Raw genomic sequence first — 19,035 nt, 5'->3', positions numbered from 1 at the left:
AATCGATGACTTGCTGGTCAGAGAGCGAAAACAATGTTTTCATTAAGCTCCTGACTCGGCGGTCGTTTCGTTTACGTTGAGAAGTGAGATGCACGCACATGACCTCTGAACGATTTAAAACAAAACAAAAAAACATGCATCAATGCTATGACTAAGTTGAAAATTTCCTCTTCTTGAATCACATGGGAAATGCATGACAGGGTGTTGTCGTTCACATTCTTTGCCTCACTTATAAGATTAAACTGTGTAAGTTCTCGATGCATATAAAATGCAAATGCAGCCCATAATTTCACCATTGGAGGAAGAGAATGTGAGCATTGTCTCACCATGTGAACCTACAATGTGTGCAGGAGATGTCATCTGAAGATTTACCATTTGGAGCCATTCCAAATTAGGACACTTTAGCCTTGGCTGGTTTCGAGTGGACTGCCACTTTAGTTAACCATTACACTGGATGGAAACTATTTTAACACACCCTTCTTCCATTCACGACACATACTTCAAAACCTCATCATTTGGAGTCACAGAATTAGTCATATTTGTTCTATCATCTTTTTCCCCCTTAAAAACTGGCATAAGTGTATAAAAGGTCACTACAAAACAACAAAACAGGAGCTCCTTGTGTATCTATGCAGGCGTGTATAAATAAAATTACTTCTGCCAACAAAGTGATATTAAATTCTTCATGAGGTGACCCCTGAGACAGTTAAGGTTAAAGAGCTGCCCCAGTGTCATATTTTGAGAGGTTATGTTGCCTTTCAACACAGCAGCTGGTTGTCTACTTCAAATTTTCCCTCTTGGCTCACTGCACGACTCTGTCGGTGAAGGCTGGATCTCTATTTGGAGTGTTGTGAAAGAGTGGGTTTGTGTGTGTGTGTGTGCACACCCCAGCTCACACAAACTGGCTGCTTAGGGAAAAGTGCGGCGTCAGGGTCTGTTGAGGGCAAGTGCAAATCTTCCTGACAGCTTCTCCACTCGCTCTATTCCTCCCTCCCGGTTTCTCTTTCTTCCTCGGACCCTTCCTCTTACACCATTCTCACCGGCACCATTACGCCGAGCCCATCCGTCTTCCATCTGATCAGGCGCCTTCTTCGGCCATCGCATCCTTGCATGTCGCTCTCTTCATCACCTCGTCCTCAACATTACACCCAAGTGAATCAGCTCCTACTCCTTCCTTCCTCTTTTCGCAGAAAAACAGGAAGCATAACAAATTCAGCATATTTTGACTTCTTTCTTGCAATGCGCGTCTTTCATTTGCCACCTGGTTGGGATACTTAAACCCACTTTTCTCTATCCAAAGTGCCATTTAACTGATAGATTTTATTATTTAGCATTCAGTCAGTGGGTGTATGAAAAATGTAATCTCTTTCGTATTTTAATGCACACTATTTTTAATTATTTTGTGTGTCTTTTGCTTTATATTTGACGACATTTGAGTGTTATTAACCAATTGAGAAAACATTACGAGTAAACTATTTTTGAAAGACTGTTCAAAACTGGCAAATTCATCACTTTGCATCTTCATCTGCATATGATCAATTAAATATGAGCTAAGTTTTTATCCCATCTTGATCTTAACATCCTCCAGTTCGAATATAAACTAAACTAGCCCACTGGAATTGAACGAGAGCGACGTCATCTCCCTTGTGTCTCACCCAAAACAGTTCAAGTGAATTATAGTATGATTTTCACCATTCTGCATGTCTTTTTTTGCCGTATCCTCACAGTCGGCTGCCTAAATTGCTATGGACACGCAATCGGCTTTTTCGATTGTAACCTGTGGGGAGGAAGCAAAAATCCTTTTTTTACACTTCTTGATAACCAACGAATTTCAACAAAAACGTGTGAAAAAAAATCCCCGCTCCTCATCATTCCCCTCGGCAAGTTTTTTGCAAAAAACCCACAGGCTCTGCGGAATACATATCTGTATTTTTATTTTCGGGGGTTTGTCGAGGGCAAGGCGAAAGCAAAAGGGAGAGAGATGATGGGATTTCAACAGCGTGTTAAAGCTATGTTGCTCCCACACAGAACAGATTGAAGGAAACCTCCAGCTCGTCTATGGATGCATGCAAGCCGCAGGCATGGTGTGTTGGTGTGTACACACACTTAAATGTGGATACCGGCTCCTCAACTGGGGGGGCTCAGGGCCAAAAGGGGGAAGGGAGGACAGGACAGGATAGGGGTATGGGGGGGTACACCTGTGGCTGTCAGTTCAACCGAAGTTGCAGTGTCAGGTTCTCTCTGACCGCATCCACGCTCTAATGGCTAAATCAGTAAACATTTTGTCTTGATTTTGAGTCTACGTCATCATCTGAAAAAGCAGCCTTTGTCTTTTGTGTTTACAAGGAAGTATTGTATGAAAGGAAAGGGATGTGGTTTTTCCATGTTGGTGTCATGGGACAGCACGAAGTTTGATCAGAGTTTCAATTTGGATGTTACGACAGTGACAGAAAACAACAACATTGACTCTTTGGCGCCCTTTGTTGGTAAAAGACATCAATTTATTTGGACTGGGGGGTCAAATGGTTCAGATGTCTATCACTGTCAGTCACTTCACAGTTGCCTAATGCTAATGACATCAATTGCCACAAATTAGTGTTTTTAATTTCCACCTTCTTCTGCTTTTACAAACCACCATGGCACATACTCTGTGAATTCTATACAAACAAAACCGGCACTGGCAGTGAATGGGTTAAAACTGTCATTTTAAAAAGGTACTTTGTACTCCCCAATTCTAATTTCCTGCTTTGAATGTTCAATTAATCTCATGGAATTATAAAAAATTATACTATCCATGAATTACTTTAAAAAAATCAGTTACATTAAACTAACACGTTTTTTCTTACCTCGCCTAGACAAATGAGGTTGTATTTTCCATCTCTTAATAGTACAGCTAAAAAAGTTGACCATGTCTGGTCCCAAGTTTTTTTCAAATGATATACATTTAGGATTATATATATCATTTTCAACATCATTTTGAATAAGGAGTTGCAAAAACCCGCACATACATATTTTCAAGTACGTCACTGTGGTGATTTTTATGCACATACGTAGCCTTGCAGACGCAGACTGACACTCCACTTGTTATAGCCCAGTCCAATATTACAGTGATTAACTTTTTCTCCAATTTCCTACTTTTCATGAGAAAACATGGCACCCACGCAATGTCACTCCTGAAAATAAGTAGGTAAGGACAAGTTAATTATAGGTTTGACTATGATACGCAGGAGACCATGTCCTACGCTTAAATGACTAAAGTGCTTCTTGGAAGATTTTGGGGGAAAGCGCCCCAAAAATTATAAGTTGTCACATTTTGAATGCTGCATTGTGACGGAGGGCCAGTTGGCACTTTAGATGTTGAGAGTGTGGGGGTTGTCTGACCTTTGGGAGCTTGCTCACTTGTCAGAAACACGTGAGAATGTAAAACACACATGGGCAAATGTGTTTCAAACGCATGGTTGTTGGATTATTCCTTTTGTTTTGATGAAGATGCATAACCATTGTGAGTAGATGCTTGTTGTGCAAGTGCCCAAGCGAAATGAGCATATGCACTCACAAAGATGATCACAATTTGCTAAATGAGTGTGAATTTTTTTGGTCTGGATGTGCTCAGCAATTGGATGGCAACTAGCCCAGGCCCAATCCTGCCTCTCAACCAAAGTCGCTTTTCATACAAAACTATAGAAAATGTCTGAATTGGTGGAATGACGAATCCCAGTTTGTTGCACCACAACACTTATATTATTGTAGGCCAGAATTGCAAAAAAACAACAGATTTTTCTTTTAAGTCTTTCACAAATGTAAGGCGAATTTTTTTTTGACATTAAAAGTAATAATAGAATATTTACCTTGAACTCTTTAGTGTCAATTGGCGATATTGGTCAATAAACGTGCAATTTAGTTTGACTGGAAAGGGCTCCAAGCCATTAAAAGATCAATTTTGGGGAAGACATTTATTGCAAAGGTATTGTATGGTCAGTATAAAACTGTTAATTTTAAAAACAGATCTAATTCGCTTTCTGCCATCAATGCCATAATAGTTTTTAATATATTTCCTCTGTAATGACATTCTTTAAAAGCAGACATTCTTCAATGTTTCCTTTGCCGATGGCACGGGAGAGATGTAAAAAATCGCTGTCGAGGAGCAGCAATTAAAACGAATGTGCTCAGAACTGATCGATTAAGTGGCTAAAGATGTGCAAATAGACTCCAAATGTACTCATTGGGTCTCGAAGTGTCAGTGAAAATCAAATTCATTCCCAATTACATTTGATGTGTTCTGTCACGACAAGACGTTTTGAAGCAAATTTTGTTGGCAAGATGCTATTTCAAAGGCAAGCAGGTGACCAGTTGGCTGTTGTCCAGACACAGCGGCAACACTCAAGCTGTTCGTCTGCACACAGACCAACATTGGTGCTCAAAGGACATCAAAGTAATGGAATAAAAATAGTTTTTGGGACCACATGTCCTAACAATGTTGACAACCAACAAATGGAAACCTGATTTTAGGAGTGCCTGAAATGAGACGCCTTTGCACGATGTGTTCCATGGTGCTCATTATAGAAGGGTCGAATTATGTATCTTTTCCCCGCAGTTCTGCTGACAGTAAATATTACATTTAAACACATTTGGCAACAAATACATGAATTCAGCAGAGTCATTGTATTGAAGCCGCTGATGTTATCATTCCCACTAAATGGGAAACATTATCTGTTGATATGACAGTCAATGAATGTGTCGGACAAGGAAAATCTTGCATTGTTGAGCGTGATGATGTTATCGAATCCATTGTTTTCATGCTTTGCAGGTACGACTATGTTGAGATCCACGATGGCAACTCTGAGTCTGCTGACTTGCTGGGAAAGCATTGCAGCAACATTGCGCCAGCGCCAATCATTTCATCCGGACCTGCTCTACACATCAAATTTGTGTCTGATTATGCCCACCAGGGAGCTGGCTTCTCGTTGCGCTATGAAATCTTCAAAACCGGTAAGACAATGTCGCACTTGATAATTTAGTCATATGAAGCAGGGGTACCAAACTCGTATATGTTACAGGCCACATCGTAGGCATGGTTTCCATCTGCCAAATAGGGTTTCATCAATTTAGGATTTTTTATTTTTTTTGTTTTTTTAAATGTGATGGCTGTTTTTGGCTTATCTCATTTTTTTTCTCGATCACATCAAGTTTTTTCCTCACATTTTACGTACGACACACACAGTCAAGTCAGTTTAAAAAAAACCATACAAAACTAGCTCATATGTTGTGTACAGTGTTTGTTTGTTTTTTGTTGTTTTGTTTTTTACGGTAAGTGAGATCAGTTTTGGATTCTGCACTCAGAAAGTATTCAAAAGCAGCTATCTGACCAAAAACAGCCCAAAATATATTTTCCCACTGTTTTACATATACACTGTCATTTATGCTGATAAACATCCAATCCATTTAAACTAGGAGTGCTGGCAACAATTATTTTCTGTGAACCTCGCTCAGGTCAACTGGATTGGATGTCTGTCAGTAGCAACCGATGAGTTCAAAGGTGTTTTCTTTTCCAATTATGCATACGGTGTCTATCTGAAACACAGGACTTTGTTTCAAGTATCTAACTTTCTTAAGAGGGGCTTTATTTAGCTAAGTGAACTTTTTCACTTAATCTTCTATTAGTTTCTCAGAGTGGGGAAAGCAAGTTTCATTAGAGAACCAGACTTGATGTGTCTTCCACACTTCACGTTAGACAATAAGGAGGCAAGGACGGATTCAGCACAGGACCCTCTAGGCCCCGTTGGACTGCCCATGCGAGACCTCCCTGCCCTCAATGGCCTTCAGTCTGTCTTAGAATTACTAAGTCTTAGTGTGTGTAGTGGAGATAGAGATCCCCTTCACGCTGCCATGGTTAGCCAAAGCGAGTCCAATTGCGATCAAGGGCAACAAAGGCAGTGATTTCGGCCATCTTGTTGTGTTCCCTCTGAAAGCATTCCGCTCATGCCTTTTTAATTGAGTCTTGAGCCCTGAGAGACACTGTCACACTCATGGCGGGCTGAGGTTACTAACACAACACGTGTGCTCGGCTAAATTGATGTGTCTCACTTTCGGACACCATCCTGTTGGGTTGTGTTCTGTGTCTGTCTTTGGCACTCGATTCCCATTAATCAACTTAAGGATGAATGTCAAAGTTCTCAGCTGGACTCTGCAATGTTGCCGTCAGGTTTTGCCTACTGTTTTAGAGTAAGGTTAACATAAAACGTTTTTTTTTCCGCCCCCGAAAGAACAACTTTAATAACCGTCACATGCTACAATAAATCTGGGAATTTTGGCCAATTAACTGAGGTAAAACTTCTTGGCACATTCAAACTTTAATACATGCAGTTTTTCTTCAATGAATTTTCAAAGTCTAAAGATCAAGAAAGCATGCACACTGTGTTGTGTCCCATGACCGTAAGAAAAAGTGTCCTTGCGTGTGTTTGTACAGATGCGTATTTGTGTGCGTACTTGGCAATGATGGAGCATTTTGAACATTCAAGCTGCTACAACACTGTTAATAAGAGCTTGTTATCTTGGAAGGTGCACATCAACGTCTGGTTGTGTGGGTGTTTGTATTCTAAATACATGTATCATCTTTTTATAGTCTCTTTATGATTTGGGCTCCTACTGCCATTATCACCATGTATTTTTAGTCATCATAATCACTTTATATTTTTAAATGGTTTCTTTGACAGAATAGTGGTAAGAAAATTTACAATTTCAAATTGCTCGTTTTTTCCCCGTATTTTTCCGATTTCAACAGTTAATTTCTCCGCCAGTAGGTGAAATCTACGGAAAATTGAGATTATATATTCGGTTCTGTATGGAAATTATTTTTGTATGTTCGTGTTTCAATATAACCCAAGAACAAACAAAAGGATTTGCAACGTATGTTTATAGTAATATGAAAAAGAAAAGATGATTACATTTTGGGGGAACGAAATCTAAGGCTGCAGAGATCAGAAAATAACATTTTCAATAGGTTAATAAGGGATTAGCCAAGTTATTTCATAGTTAAAAGGAGTGGCCAATCCACCGATGCTTTGAATTTGGCTGCTTGGGTGCAAGTCTGCTCGTTCAGAGAAATGTGTATTTGATAGTCTCTAGCTCAGGCTGGTCTTTCTTCTAATAATGGATTTCAATTGTTCAGTGTATCATGGAGCCATGTTGCTGTATTAATGATTTCTCTCTCCCACGTGGAGTCCCTCATCCCTAAGAGAGGATGATTTTAGAGAGGGTTTCTGTCTAATCCCCGTCTGTGTTGAGGGAGATTGTCTCCCCATGTCTTTGTGTTGTGACGACCAGACCTTCACAGTCTGACTAACAGACAGTCAGAGTGGAAAGGGCACATTGGCAGATGCTGAAACACATCTACCACAGGAAGTCATTTGCTCTATTCACATTTTAAACATTCACATGTAATATTTACGATGCGCCCAAAATCGTTGCATAAAAATACAAATTTAAAAAAATAAACCCAAGTTGGAAATGAGCAAATCCAGAAAAGTTTGCAAATACGACAAGAAAATGCTTACGTTTACACTTCTGTTACTATGGTTTCTCGAGAAGATTACAAGCAATACATGGTGAGCCCTTGTGGGGCAGCCAATCAAATCCTACTGTCTAGGCAGTGTGCCCCCAGCTGTTATTGTGACCCAGAAATCGCCAGACACATGCACACGCCCATCCCCGCGCACACACATATACATGTGCATACCGTGTATGACTGCACAGATGTAGGATGAGTACACAAACACGTCTGCATGACACGCTCACTCACGTGCCCTTTTGTTTTTGTTATGCACAATAGCCCAGTCCGTAAAATCTGTATTACTTAATATATTGAGTCAAACTCAGTAGCCTAAACATGAGTTGTTTTAGTGTATATTAAGGAATTGACCGTGACATCTAATCCATGTCATGATTTTGCTTTACTCTATAATTACATACAGGGCTTTCATGTCATTCACTGGCTGCCATTGGCGGCGTTTAGACGTCCAATCTATTTTCACTGGGTTAGGATGGCACCGAATGGAGTGGTCTTCAAACATTAACAATCACAAAAAATGAGTTCAATACTATTCAATTTAATTATAGTGCTATTGGTGGTCATAAGCAGAGTGTATTTATATATCATTGAGAGCCAGACTCGGTCACATTTTGGGTCATGTACGCTTTGTTTATATACAATACTCTAATATTGTATGGTATATTCATAAGGCGTTCTTCTTTTTCTTTTTAAATACCAAATAATAATCAAATGGCCCATACGCCAACTCTGCGGACATTTATTACAGATCCAAAAATGAACTATCTGTGTCTGTTATTGTGCTCACTTGAAAGTGGAAATGTTATCTTTGAAATATTATTATAAAATTTTAAACCCTTACAATACCAAACCATATAATATATAAGAAACTTTAGAGCACTACTGTCTATTATCCTCCAGATTTTAGCCCACCGAAATCTACCCAGCAACACAAATGACCCTGCAGTGCCGCAACAGCATTCTTGATTCATACCGGCACTGACACGGACTAAGTAGGAACAAAATTCAATGTGCAAAATCACTCATTCTTATTTTTGCTGCTTTGATTTTTTTTTTTGTATAGGATTGTGATTTTTTTTAAAAAACATTTAAACAAGCAGCAAGGTGGAAACACGGGTTAAGAGGGCTTGAAAGGAACTATCCAATGTGAAAGGAGGGCAAAAGTGTTTATGTGATGTGCATGAACTTGGAAGTAATGAGGGGGGGGAAATAAAATTGCTCCTGGCAACAGAATTGGTCAGGCGATCACTCCAGACAGAGACACACACACACACACACACACACACACACACACACACACACACACACACACACATGCTTACAGTCACGCAGACCCACATTATTGAGGGGTTGAGGTAAGTGCAGGGAGGGGCACCCTACAAGGGTTGGTGTGGTTGTATGATCTCAACGCATGTGAGACTGAAACAGATTTCTAAGTAGGGCACAAAGGTAAACACTGATTGTTTGTTTACATTTTCAAAATAAATTCCTTTAATAAAAAGTACCTAAAACGGTGTGTTTGGCAGGTGAAATTTGTAACTCTATTTTAAGAAACTCTCGGAAATAATGTCATGATTTAACATGAGTGTTACTTACTTTCTCTTCATTTCCTTGTGAAAGTATGCAAGCGTAGACACCCAAACAGACTGCAGGGAAACGGGTTACTATAAGAGGCTTACACAGTGCTGTGTGTGTATGTTTGGGTGTATAGCCATACATGGTTGAATAAACTGGAATAATGGTGGCACTGCACCACGCCAATTGTGTGTGACAGAGCACTGATCGAGAGAATATTACAGTAGAGGATTTATCAAAAGGTCCTGGATTGGACTAAAACCCATATGAATGGGTGTGAGACCTGGCGTGTGTTTGTGCTTTTGTGTGCATATTCATGTGTGCGAGTGTATGTTTTAAAAAGTATTAACAGGATGAGCAAGCAACCATGACAGTGTAAACATAATCTATGTAGAGAAAAGAAGTGGGATGCTCTCTGAATATATTATTTCATCAATAAGTATCCACCAGAATCATATCAGTAGTCTTTAAGTGTAATATGTTTGAGAGTAGTACTGGCAGTAAATTATGTATCGTCAAAAATTCTTTCTGTTGTAACTCATGAATTTCAATAAAAAGTATGAATGAGTGTGTATGTGTGTGATTATTAGTCTGTGTGCCCTGTGATTGTCTAGCAACCAATTCATGGTGTATGACCTCTCTTGCCCATTTTCTGGGATCTGCTCCAGCACCCTTGCGACCCTTGTGAGGATAAACTGCTCGGATAATGATTTTTTTAAAATCACTTTTCGTTTCTCATCAAATATTTAAAATATGCTAAATTGTAACTATATTAACATTAAGTATTTTGAGTTGCGCATATTCACAAATTATTTTCTTTATCCTAATCCCTTTTTTATTTTTAAATCTTCATCGTAGGCTCCGACTGTTCCAGAAACTTCACAAGTCCCTCAGGTCTCATTGAGTCTCCAGGGTTCCCTGACAAATACCCCCATAACCTGGAGTGCTCCTTCATCATCGTCGTGCCCCCAAGCATGGATGTGAGCCTCACTTTCCTCACCTTTGACCTGGAGAATGACCCTTTGCCTGGAGCCGAGGGGGACTGCAAGTACGACTGGCTGGAGGTTTGGGATGGCCTTCCTGGAGGTGAGGCAGTTTGACATATTTCTTTATAATAGACACATATATTTTCTCAGTTTTTGTAAGATCTTTTTAGGCTAATGTGCAAAAACTTTATAGCATTATTTTCTTTTGTTATCTTTCAAGATATTTTAAGATTGGTGTGACAAATTCCCAGTCCAAACTGCAATTTTGGTATCACAATTAGCTTTTACAGGCCACATAAAAATATGTGGCGGGCCAAATCTGTCCGCCAGTCCTTGAATGTGACACCTATATGGATGGTAATTGGTTGCACATTACAGAATTAATAATATTCCAGCAATTTTGAGGTGGACTCCACTAAGTACAGTAAAAGTTGAAGTGTTCCCTGCCTACATCTGTATTGATTTAGTTGGAATGGCAAGTATTTTAGTAGCGATGCGTTGGTTGATAAAAGCTGAGCTTCCAGGCAAAATGTTGGCACCTACCTCGGAGAAACCGCATATGTTTTCATGGGGAAAATAAAGTGAGCGTTTTTGAGAGAAGAGAGAAAGAAAAAAAACATGGGAGGTGAGGGGGTTAGGATATTTCTGTTCCTGCTCCTCGAATTGCTGGAGAGAGTTGAGAGGGACAAATCCTCGGCACAGAAAAAAAAATGGACAGAGTTTCAAGAGATGGAAAAGGAAAAGAGAGAAAGAGGGGGCTCGGTGAAAGGGTTGAGGAGATGAATAAAAGGATGTGTTGAGATGAATCAGTGAAGGCCAGAAGACCTCTAGTTTGCCTCCAGGAAGAGGAAAATGGTTTAGCTGACAGAAATATCATCCAAAATAATAAGTATTACTCGTCATTATTGTATTTTAGGATTTTTATATCTTTTTTATTCAGGAATGCATCTATTAATTAGTACAATGTTAATAAACAGCCTCTCGCAGTTCAAATAGATTGCATGTTTAGTACCGTCAATGCCAGTGCAGGAGTTAAACAAGTGACCTTAAAAGGGTTAAAGTGAAAAGTTTCGCGTGAGAAACATCCCTAGTAGGGAAGATGAGACAATTGCTATGACATAAAGACTTGGAAAGTGAAATGAATTCGGAGGATGTTAAAAGGAAGGAACTCTAAAGAGTGAGATCAAGAGGTGAAGGACTTTTCTTTTTAGTGCTTCCAGAGGACAAAGGAGGCAGGAAAAGACCACAACGATGTGATAAAGTCATGGTGCTTTTACTACATACTTCACATCTAATGCAGTATTAGCACAGTAATTCAGTTCCTATAGATTTACATACGGTACATTTGAAAGTATAGTCAACCAAGTGGCACAAAGCTTTAATGTTCTTACAATAATTTGTGTCCTTTTTTCCCCTCTCAACATTATCAGGAGAAGAGTTATTACTATTGTTTGCTCAAGAGGCCCATTTCAAATATCTACCCATTCCAAAAGGGAGAAAAAATCAATAGCAGTGATCGATTGCTGGATGTTTTCTCATCTTCTACCTCCTCTACGAGCTTCAGCTTGTGTGCGCGTCTGCGCGTGAGGAACATTCAGAAAATTCATGGCCAGAATCTTTCCCTCATGTGCACACATAGGCACCCAAGGGCCTGAGATCATACTCATCTATTTGTGTTGACATATACAAGTTGCTGTTTCAAAGAAGGCGACAGTAGATGCATCATTTAGATCCTTGCATTCACAGACATGCCCCTCAATGCGCGGGCGATTAAAGTGTACAGTGTAAAACTATGTGCAGCTTACCTTGTCGGGGATGAATGATCGGAAGGGAGGCAATGACAGAGAAAGGTGTGGTCCTGACAATATTTCAAGACGGAATTGCAGAGGGAGGAGGGGGGTTGACTGTGGAGGATGCAATCCCAAGAAGGAAAGGGTCTTGATAAATGAAAGAGATGATTTATAGAGAGTGGGAGTAACAGAAGCAACTTTAACCTAGCCAAATGATTTTAATTAGCGATGTTTTGAGAAGCAATATACAGTTTATGTGATTTTTTTTATGTTTTTCATGCTAATAGAGGGGTCCCTTTTCCTGCCTATTGGCAGACATGAGCAAGTGACAGCATTCCTTGTTTGAGTTGCTTTAAGTGTTGAGATCATCAAAAGTATTTAGTGTACTTTGTCTTAATGTACGACCGTTGTATTTGTTGAACTTGGTTTAAACGGTCACTTTGTTCTATGCACAGTGGGTCCACTGATTGGGCGATACTGCGGGACCATGGTACCACCAGAGATCCAATCATCTACTGGAATTCTCTCTTTGTCCTTCCATACCGACATGGCAGTGGCTAAAGACGGCTTCTCGGCACGTTACAACATGACGCACAAGGAAGTTAGTGAGAGTAAGTAAATGAAAGTTTTGTTACCTTTAAAGCAAATAATCCTCATTCTTATAGTAAGCGTGCTTTCTCTGCAGCGTTTCATTGTAGTAATGCTTTCGGCATGGAATCTGGAAAGATCACTGATGAACAAATCACAGCTTCATCAAGTTTTTATGACGAAAACTGGCTGCCACATCAGGCCAGACTAAACTACAACAACAATGGATGGACACCCAATGAGGACAGCAACAGAGAATACATACAGGTGCAGTACCATAGCTTTTGGCCACATGATTGTCTCTCAAAGTTATTCAGAAACAGCCGAGTGCAGTCTATTACTGACTTTTAGAATCCCATTCACATCACAATAGAAATCTCATCTGGAAAGAGATTGCATTGTTATTTTAGCACCATATTTGTCCTTGTGCTGGCAGGAGGTCACACATAATAGCTCTCCATTGCTATATTTGTATCAGGAAGACGAAGAGAGCGGGAGTGGGTGGTGTGTTGTTATCAAGGTTTAGCAGCTCGATGCCTCAGTAAGGCATTGTTTACTGTGTTCCATCACAGTGCCAACTTTGTGCCAACCACTTGCCAAGCCTGAGTTATGAGCTTGTCTGGTTCATTGGGAGGAAAGGGAGTGAGAGGTTCATGCACCACGCAGACAGAAATGGATTTGAGGTAGCCAAGGAGGCCCTCCTTCATGACACTCCTTCTGTAAACAATAGATTATCTTGTTGGATGTCACCTTCTCTTAGCCTCCCAAAGGGAGCCCGAGTCGGCTTTTGCATTTGATGATTTACAAGATCTTTATTTATAATGCATTTATAATGATCTTTCCCATTATACTCAAGTAAGCAATCAAGGCGGCCATGTTTGTCCTTTAAACTCCAAAACAGAACAGATGTTTTCGTGAAAAGCTCTTGTCGCTACTGTTGTAATTGAATCCCATAACTTCGGAATCAGTAACCTTGAACACGATCCGTTGTGGGACACTAGACTTGGCTGGCTTAGTTTACGAGGGTATCCATTTATGATACGCCACGCCTTGATGCTCGCCGAATGGTTTTGTGTGATCTGCCATAAATTTGTGGCTGGGAGTCGTGATGTCAGGGCTGATAGCGGTTTTGGTATTGTTCCCCCAAAAATGCAACAAAAAAGAAAAATTTAGTTCGACACCCGTTGCCTATCCCCATAAATGCGAGCAAATGTGTTAACTTGTGAACTTTACATAGGTTGTTTCTTTTATATCCACTTTGTTAGTTGTTAAATATCCAATCAAAATTCAGGCAAATAAATGACAGCGTTATTTTTAACAACCTCACTTGATTTAAAAACGAAAACAAAAAAAATCATGAGGATGTCTGTGCGCCGGTGCGTCTCTAATTAATTGATTCCTGACAAACAAGTAGAGCGTGGTTGCACTTTGATAAAAAAGAAATGAATAGGCATATCACAAACATTCCTCTCTGCCATATCCCTTGATCAAAGTATCACAATAACAAACCTATTCATGCATGCACCCCTTATGCTCTCTATAGGCTCCTTCTCATGAACTGAATTATTTTTAAATTGTATTTTCCGGTGGTAAAGGGACACAGAAAGCAGATTGATGTGGTTGTTTAGAAGCCTTGCCACCTCATACAGGTGTATTAGGAGAATGTTAGCGGTGAACCACAAGAAATAACCTTGCCGTAGTAAATGTCAAGACTCCACTGAGGCCATCGTCTTGCATGTGAAACACAGGAAGGGACCACAGCCAAGAAGAAGTACAAGGTCAAGGTCCCACCAGTCAGCACTTCCTTCCTGTCGTCCTATCCAGGGGGGAAAAAGGCTCTTTCTGATCTTTTGGCTGATATATTTGTCAGAATATAAAAAGAACAGACGTAAAACAATGCATGGTTTAGTCGTAAAGGCATAGTCACATGCTTGACATTGTTGCTCCTTTCATGTTAAGTTCGCCTCATTTAGATACTCATTGCATTATAATTACACTGGAAACCTTCCCATTAGTCATGCTAACTAAATGTTCTAATTAGATGTTACTGAAATACTTAGGTTCTCTTAAGTAAATTGAATGTTGTGTTTTAACTATTGTTTAGACTTTTTAACACATTTTCTCAAGTTAATTTTGTGAACCAAGCCACCGGATGGTGCAGTGGCTCTTCCCCCTGACTTTAGAGCAGGTAGTCTAGGTTCGATTCCCACTCAGTGATACTGTGATTGTGAGCGTGATTGGTTGTCTGTCTCCGTGTGCCCTACGGCTGATTGGCGACCAGTCTGGGGTGTACTTATACACAAATACTTACTTAAATATCACAATATCATATCACAACTGCCCATATAATATTATGGGTAATTGTTTGCCAGGCAATCCCAGACCTTGAAACCCTACTGTCACAATGAAATTTCCCGAATACGGGATGAATAAAGTTATCCAATCCAATCCAATTCACTTAAAGTACACTTTTTAAATTCCACATCAAATCGGTTGACTTGAAAAGTCAAGATCTGGCTTTTCTTTGAAAGTGTATTTGTGAAAGTGACTGCTAGCCAATAGTTTTGTTGAGAGGCTGCTGCGTTCCACTGAGACCCTCAGCTGTTTCTTTGCGTTAACACCCGCTGGTGTGTAGGTCTATGTGATAAGCTATTGATGTCTATGTGAGTGGGGAAAAGGCTCCTTTCTTGACAGGCAGCTGCCATGAATGCCATCATGCTTGTGCAATACTTGAATCTTGCACCTTGTGTGTGTCAAAGGGAGCTTCATTCTGTCCTGCTGTATTCTATATTACTATTCCGTTGCTCTTGCTTGCTGCAGATTGATGATGCGAGAGCTGGTGGCTGCAATATTCCAACAGTTGTTTGATTGATGAGCAGTCTTTCCAGGGAAGCTTCACTTAGCATTTGTCTCTATCTCTCCACTTTACTCCTTACTTGGTCCTCACCTCTATCTTGTCCTTTTTTCGAGCATCTCACTCACTCCTCACCTCTTCTTACCCCTTCTTATGTGTTCTTCTCCTCAGCTCAGGACTATCGATTAGGTGTCTTGGTGTACCTCTGTTTGGGCCTAAGTGAGCATGGGGGTATGTGTGTGTGTATGTGTGGAGGGAGTAGTTTGAAACACCTGTCTTCCTGACAGGTAACAAACACAGCATTTTACCTCCCCTGATGAGGTGGATTGCACCCTAGTGGGCCGCACAGCACTCGCGTGTATAATATAGTCATCACACATTGTGACTGAGCTTTTGTATGCAACAATTCAAGGGTCTTTGTTGATTGTTTTTTATTATTGTTATCTGAATGCTGATTATTTAATTTCTCCTAGGATTCTAAAAAATATATATTTACACTTCAGTGAACTTAGTATATGCTAATGACATCTGTACATGTCCAATTCATTTTGACTTGGAGGGCTGACAGCAATCATTTATGAAATATGATCATTGATTTCCAGCTAGGCCTGCTACAAATTATTTTTGTAGTAGTTTGTTCGTTCGTTCGTTCATTCATTCATTTCCTGAACCACTTACCCTCAAGAGGGTTGCGGGGGTGCTGTAGCCTATCCCAGCTAGCAATGGGCACCAGGCGGGGGACAACCTGAATTGTTGGCCAGTCAAAGGCAGGGCACAAGGAGACGGACAACCATTCATGCTCAGACTCGTATCTAGGGGCAATTCAGGAGTTTCAACCAGTCTACCCTGCATGTCTTTGGGATGTGGGAGGAAACCGACACAAGCCCGACACAGAGAGGACCGACCTGGGATTGAACCTTCGACCCCAGAACTGTGAAGCCGATGCGCTAACCACTCAGCCGTGGGCCGCCTGTAGTTCATTAATCTCCAATTATTTTTTAAATCTGTTGACTATCTGGCTCATGTATAAATACAACCAAATATTTACTCTTTATTTCCTCACTGTCCTTAAAATGTTCCTTTTTTTCAAAAATATATATAAGAATGTCAGTCGTATCATCATGACACCCCCACTGCTGACCCGCTCCCATTCAAAATGGATTGGGCATCAATGGCTCTGAAGCACGGCCATTTCTTACATAGTCAAGATTCTGGACAAAGAACAGACGCAATGTCAAAATTGCAGTTAGGCTAAAATGCCACGTATAGTATATTCACAGCGAGCCCGCATGCAGCAGAGCATCCACAATCAGGCTGGAGAGGTGATTACAGCTATTGTATAGCAGGAAATTAAAATGAGCCCCTGGTCATCATTATTGATCTGCCAAAGGAGAGAAAGAGGAAAGCCAGAGATGGAGATGAGGAGCAGGAGGGAGAATGGGGAAGGTGAACAATAGATTCCGAATAGTTGATGTCTGTATTTGCATGTTTCTGTCTGTCTTCAGGCGGTTTTAACACATTAAGACATTCAATTGAAGGCCGCTTGACAGACTGAGGAGTTACAGTCAAGGGCTTGAATTTCATTAGATTAAATATAGATGTCTGAAAATTAAGACTTTTTATGAGGGCAAGTTGTGTGTGTTCGTTATTACATTTTGTTGAATGTTTGCATAAATGTGCCATGATCAGGATGGTGCTTTTTCAACCTTTATATATCTTTTACAGGTGGATCTCTATACATTGAAAGTGATCACAGGCATCGCCATGCAAGGCGCCATTTCCAAGGAGACGCAAAAGTCATACTATGTAACCACTTTCAAGATGGAAGTCAGCACCAATGGCGAGGACTGGATGGTTTACAGACACGGCAAGAATCATAAGGTAGGGTCAGAGCTCAGCCCACCCGCATTCACTTAATCCTTCTAGAGTACGGGTCGTAAAAAAAGTCAACCACAAATAGTCTAGATGCTGCTGGCTGACACGAAGGCTATGACATGGGCATGTGTGCTAATGGTTGCGTGAAATAGGAGATGGAATATTCAGCAACAAGTCGACCACAATCCCGAAAATCCAACCTGCTTGCCTGCAATTACACCCATCATCGTTCATTTGGCTAGATTTAGCTTCTTTTTTTATGACCAAGCACACGTTTTGAAACTTTTAATGATACCTTACATCATTTCATGTGACCGCACTGCCCAATCTGCTTTTCCTATCACATCTGGTTACTGTTACGTCCTTGTAAAAAGTTCTTACTTTTCTCAGCCAAAGAGAACAATTTTCAAAGCCGCTTCTCTAAGGTGTTAAAACAGTCGCGTTGCACTATAGTCTAGGGATGCTGTGAAGAACACAAGCAGATGCTATCATCAGGGGTCTTAAAATTACTGCCACTGTGGTTAAATGGAAAAAGCATTCTTGCACTAGTCCAGTGGTTGTGGCTGTTTTTACCATCACAGACGTTCCTCCCGTGCTAGTGGTCCACACATTTTGTCCTGCGGTCTAACACCATGTCAAGCGCTTGGTTGTAAACCCTTCAGGAACACTCATGCAAAGCTACTCCCTCACAGAAACAGACATACAACATTTTCCCCTCTTGAGAGGGAAACAAAGAAAAACAGTGAAAGAATTTTGGATTTTTCTCTGAGTTGCATACTCCAAGTTTTCCAATGGTCAGGAAATCAATTCAAGTACTCTTGAGGTTGCAGTAAACACAAACTTTATCAAATTTTAGTTTTTTTGTCTTTCTTTTTCAATCTGTCAAACTCATGGCCTCAGGGCTAGACCTGGAAAAAAAGAGAGAAAAACAACAACAATTCTGTTTGTTTCAACAAAAGGTCAAGGACTGCAAGAATCAGAAAATGTACTTTTATAAATGATTTAACATAAAAATATAGGATAATATATACATTTTTAAAATATGTATATAGTGTTTAAAAAAAAATAAAAATACAAAAAATAATTAAAACGAATATTAACTAGTATGACTAATATAAAAAAAAAACAATGGACGAAAACAGCTGCTATTAAGTACGTATTAATGTGTTCCATTTTGTGCCATTCACCTCATTACCCTAATAACCACACTCACTCTCCCGCAACATGGTTTGATGTTTTTTGTTTTAAATCTTTATGAAAAATGTTGTTTCATATATAGAACTTATTGGCTAGCATTAACAGAAATACATGTAATCCATTTTGACTGCTCCAGTTGATCGAGTTAAAGGGATAATTAAGAGAAAAATATATTGCGGCTCTATGATGTGGCTTTGCACGTTGAAATTTTTCATCGATGAAACTTGCGAGTGACTCAACCAATTTGATGATGATATTTTGTGGTTGGTACCAGCAGCCATAATCCTCTTGATTCTGTCATAACCATGGAAATCTGTTTCGCAGCTGAATGCTGACAGTGTCACAGATGGGGCGGGCATGTGCTACTCATGTTTTACTGGAGTTAAGTCTTCTGGGGGGAGGGGTTTACATGGTGATAATATCCTTCTCTTGTCATGTACACACATACAGGCCTAATCGCATAATACTTTGGATAACCATGTTCAAGGTGCACTGGTAAGTTAGGGACATTTTTTAAATGAGAACAGTGCTTCCTGCCCACTTACTATTCAACACTATAGTCTGTCTACCGCAGTGCACTTGTCTGCCTGCTGTTATTTGCAT

General features: G+C 40.1%; 1 protein-coding gene across 3 annotated transcripts in view; it reads left to right on the top strand.

The window, feature by feature from the left end:
• Positions 1 to 19,035, top strand: part of LOC144086686 (neuropilin-2-like) — a 94,095-nt gene that overhangs the window by 13,071 nt on the left and 61,989 nt on the right. For all 3 annotated transcript variants that reach the window (XM_077616706.1, XM_077616708.1, XM_077616707.1), the window contains exons 3-7: positions 4,808 to 4,989; positions 10,001 to 10,228; positions 12,374 to 12,529; positions 12,604 to 12,773; positions 17,086 to 17,241. In XM_077616706.1, coding sequence (XP_077472832.1) covers positions 4,808 to 4,989; positions 10,001 to 10,228; positions 12,374 to 12,529; positions 12,604 to 12,773; positions 17,086 to 17,241 — 892 coding nt within the window. The remainder of the gene's footprint in view (positions 1 to 4,807; positions 4,990 to 10,000; positions 10,229 to 12,373; positions 12,530 to 12,603; positions 12,774 to 17,085; positions 17,242 to 19,035) is intronic.

This window comes from Stigmatopora argus, chromosome 13, assembly GCF_051989625.1.
Source record: "Stigmatopora argus isolate UIUO_Sarg chromosome 13, RoL_Sarg_1.0, whole genome shotgun sequence".
In the NCBI taxonomy this organism is placed as follows: Eukaryota; Metazoa; Chordata; class Actinopteri; order Syngnathiformes; family Syngnathidae; genus Stigmatopora; species Stigmatopora argus.
Note: the sequence above shows the minus strand (reverse complement) of the source record. Positions and strands in the feature narration are given on the sequence as shown.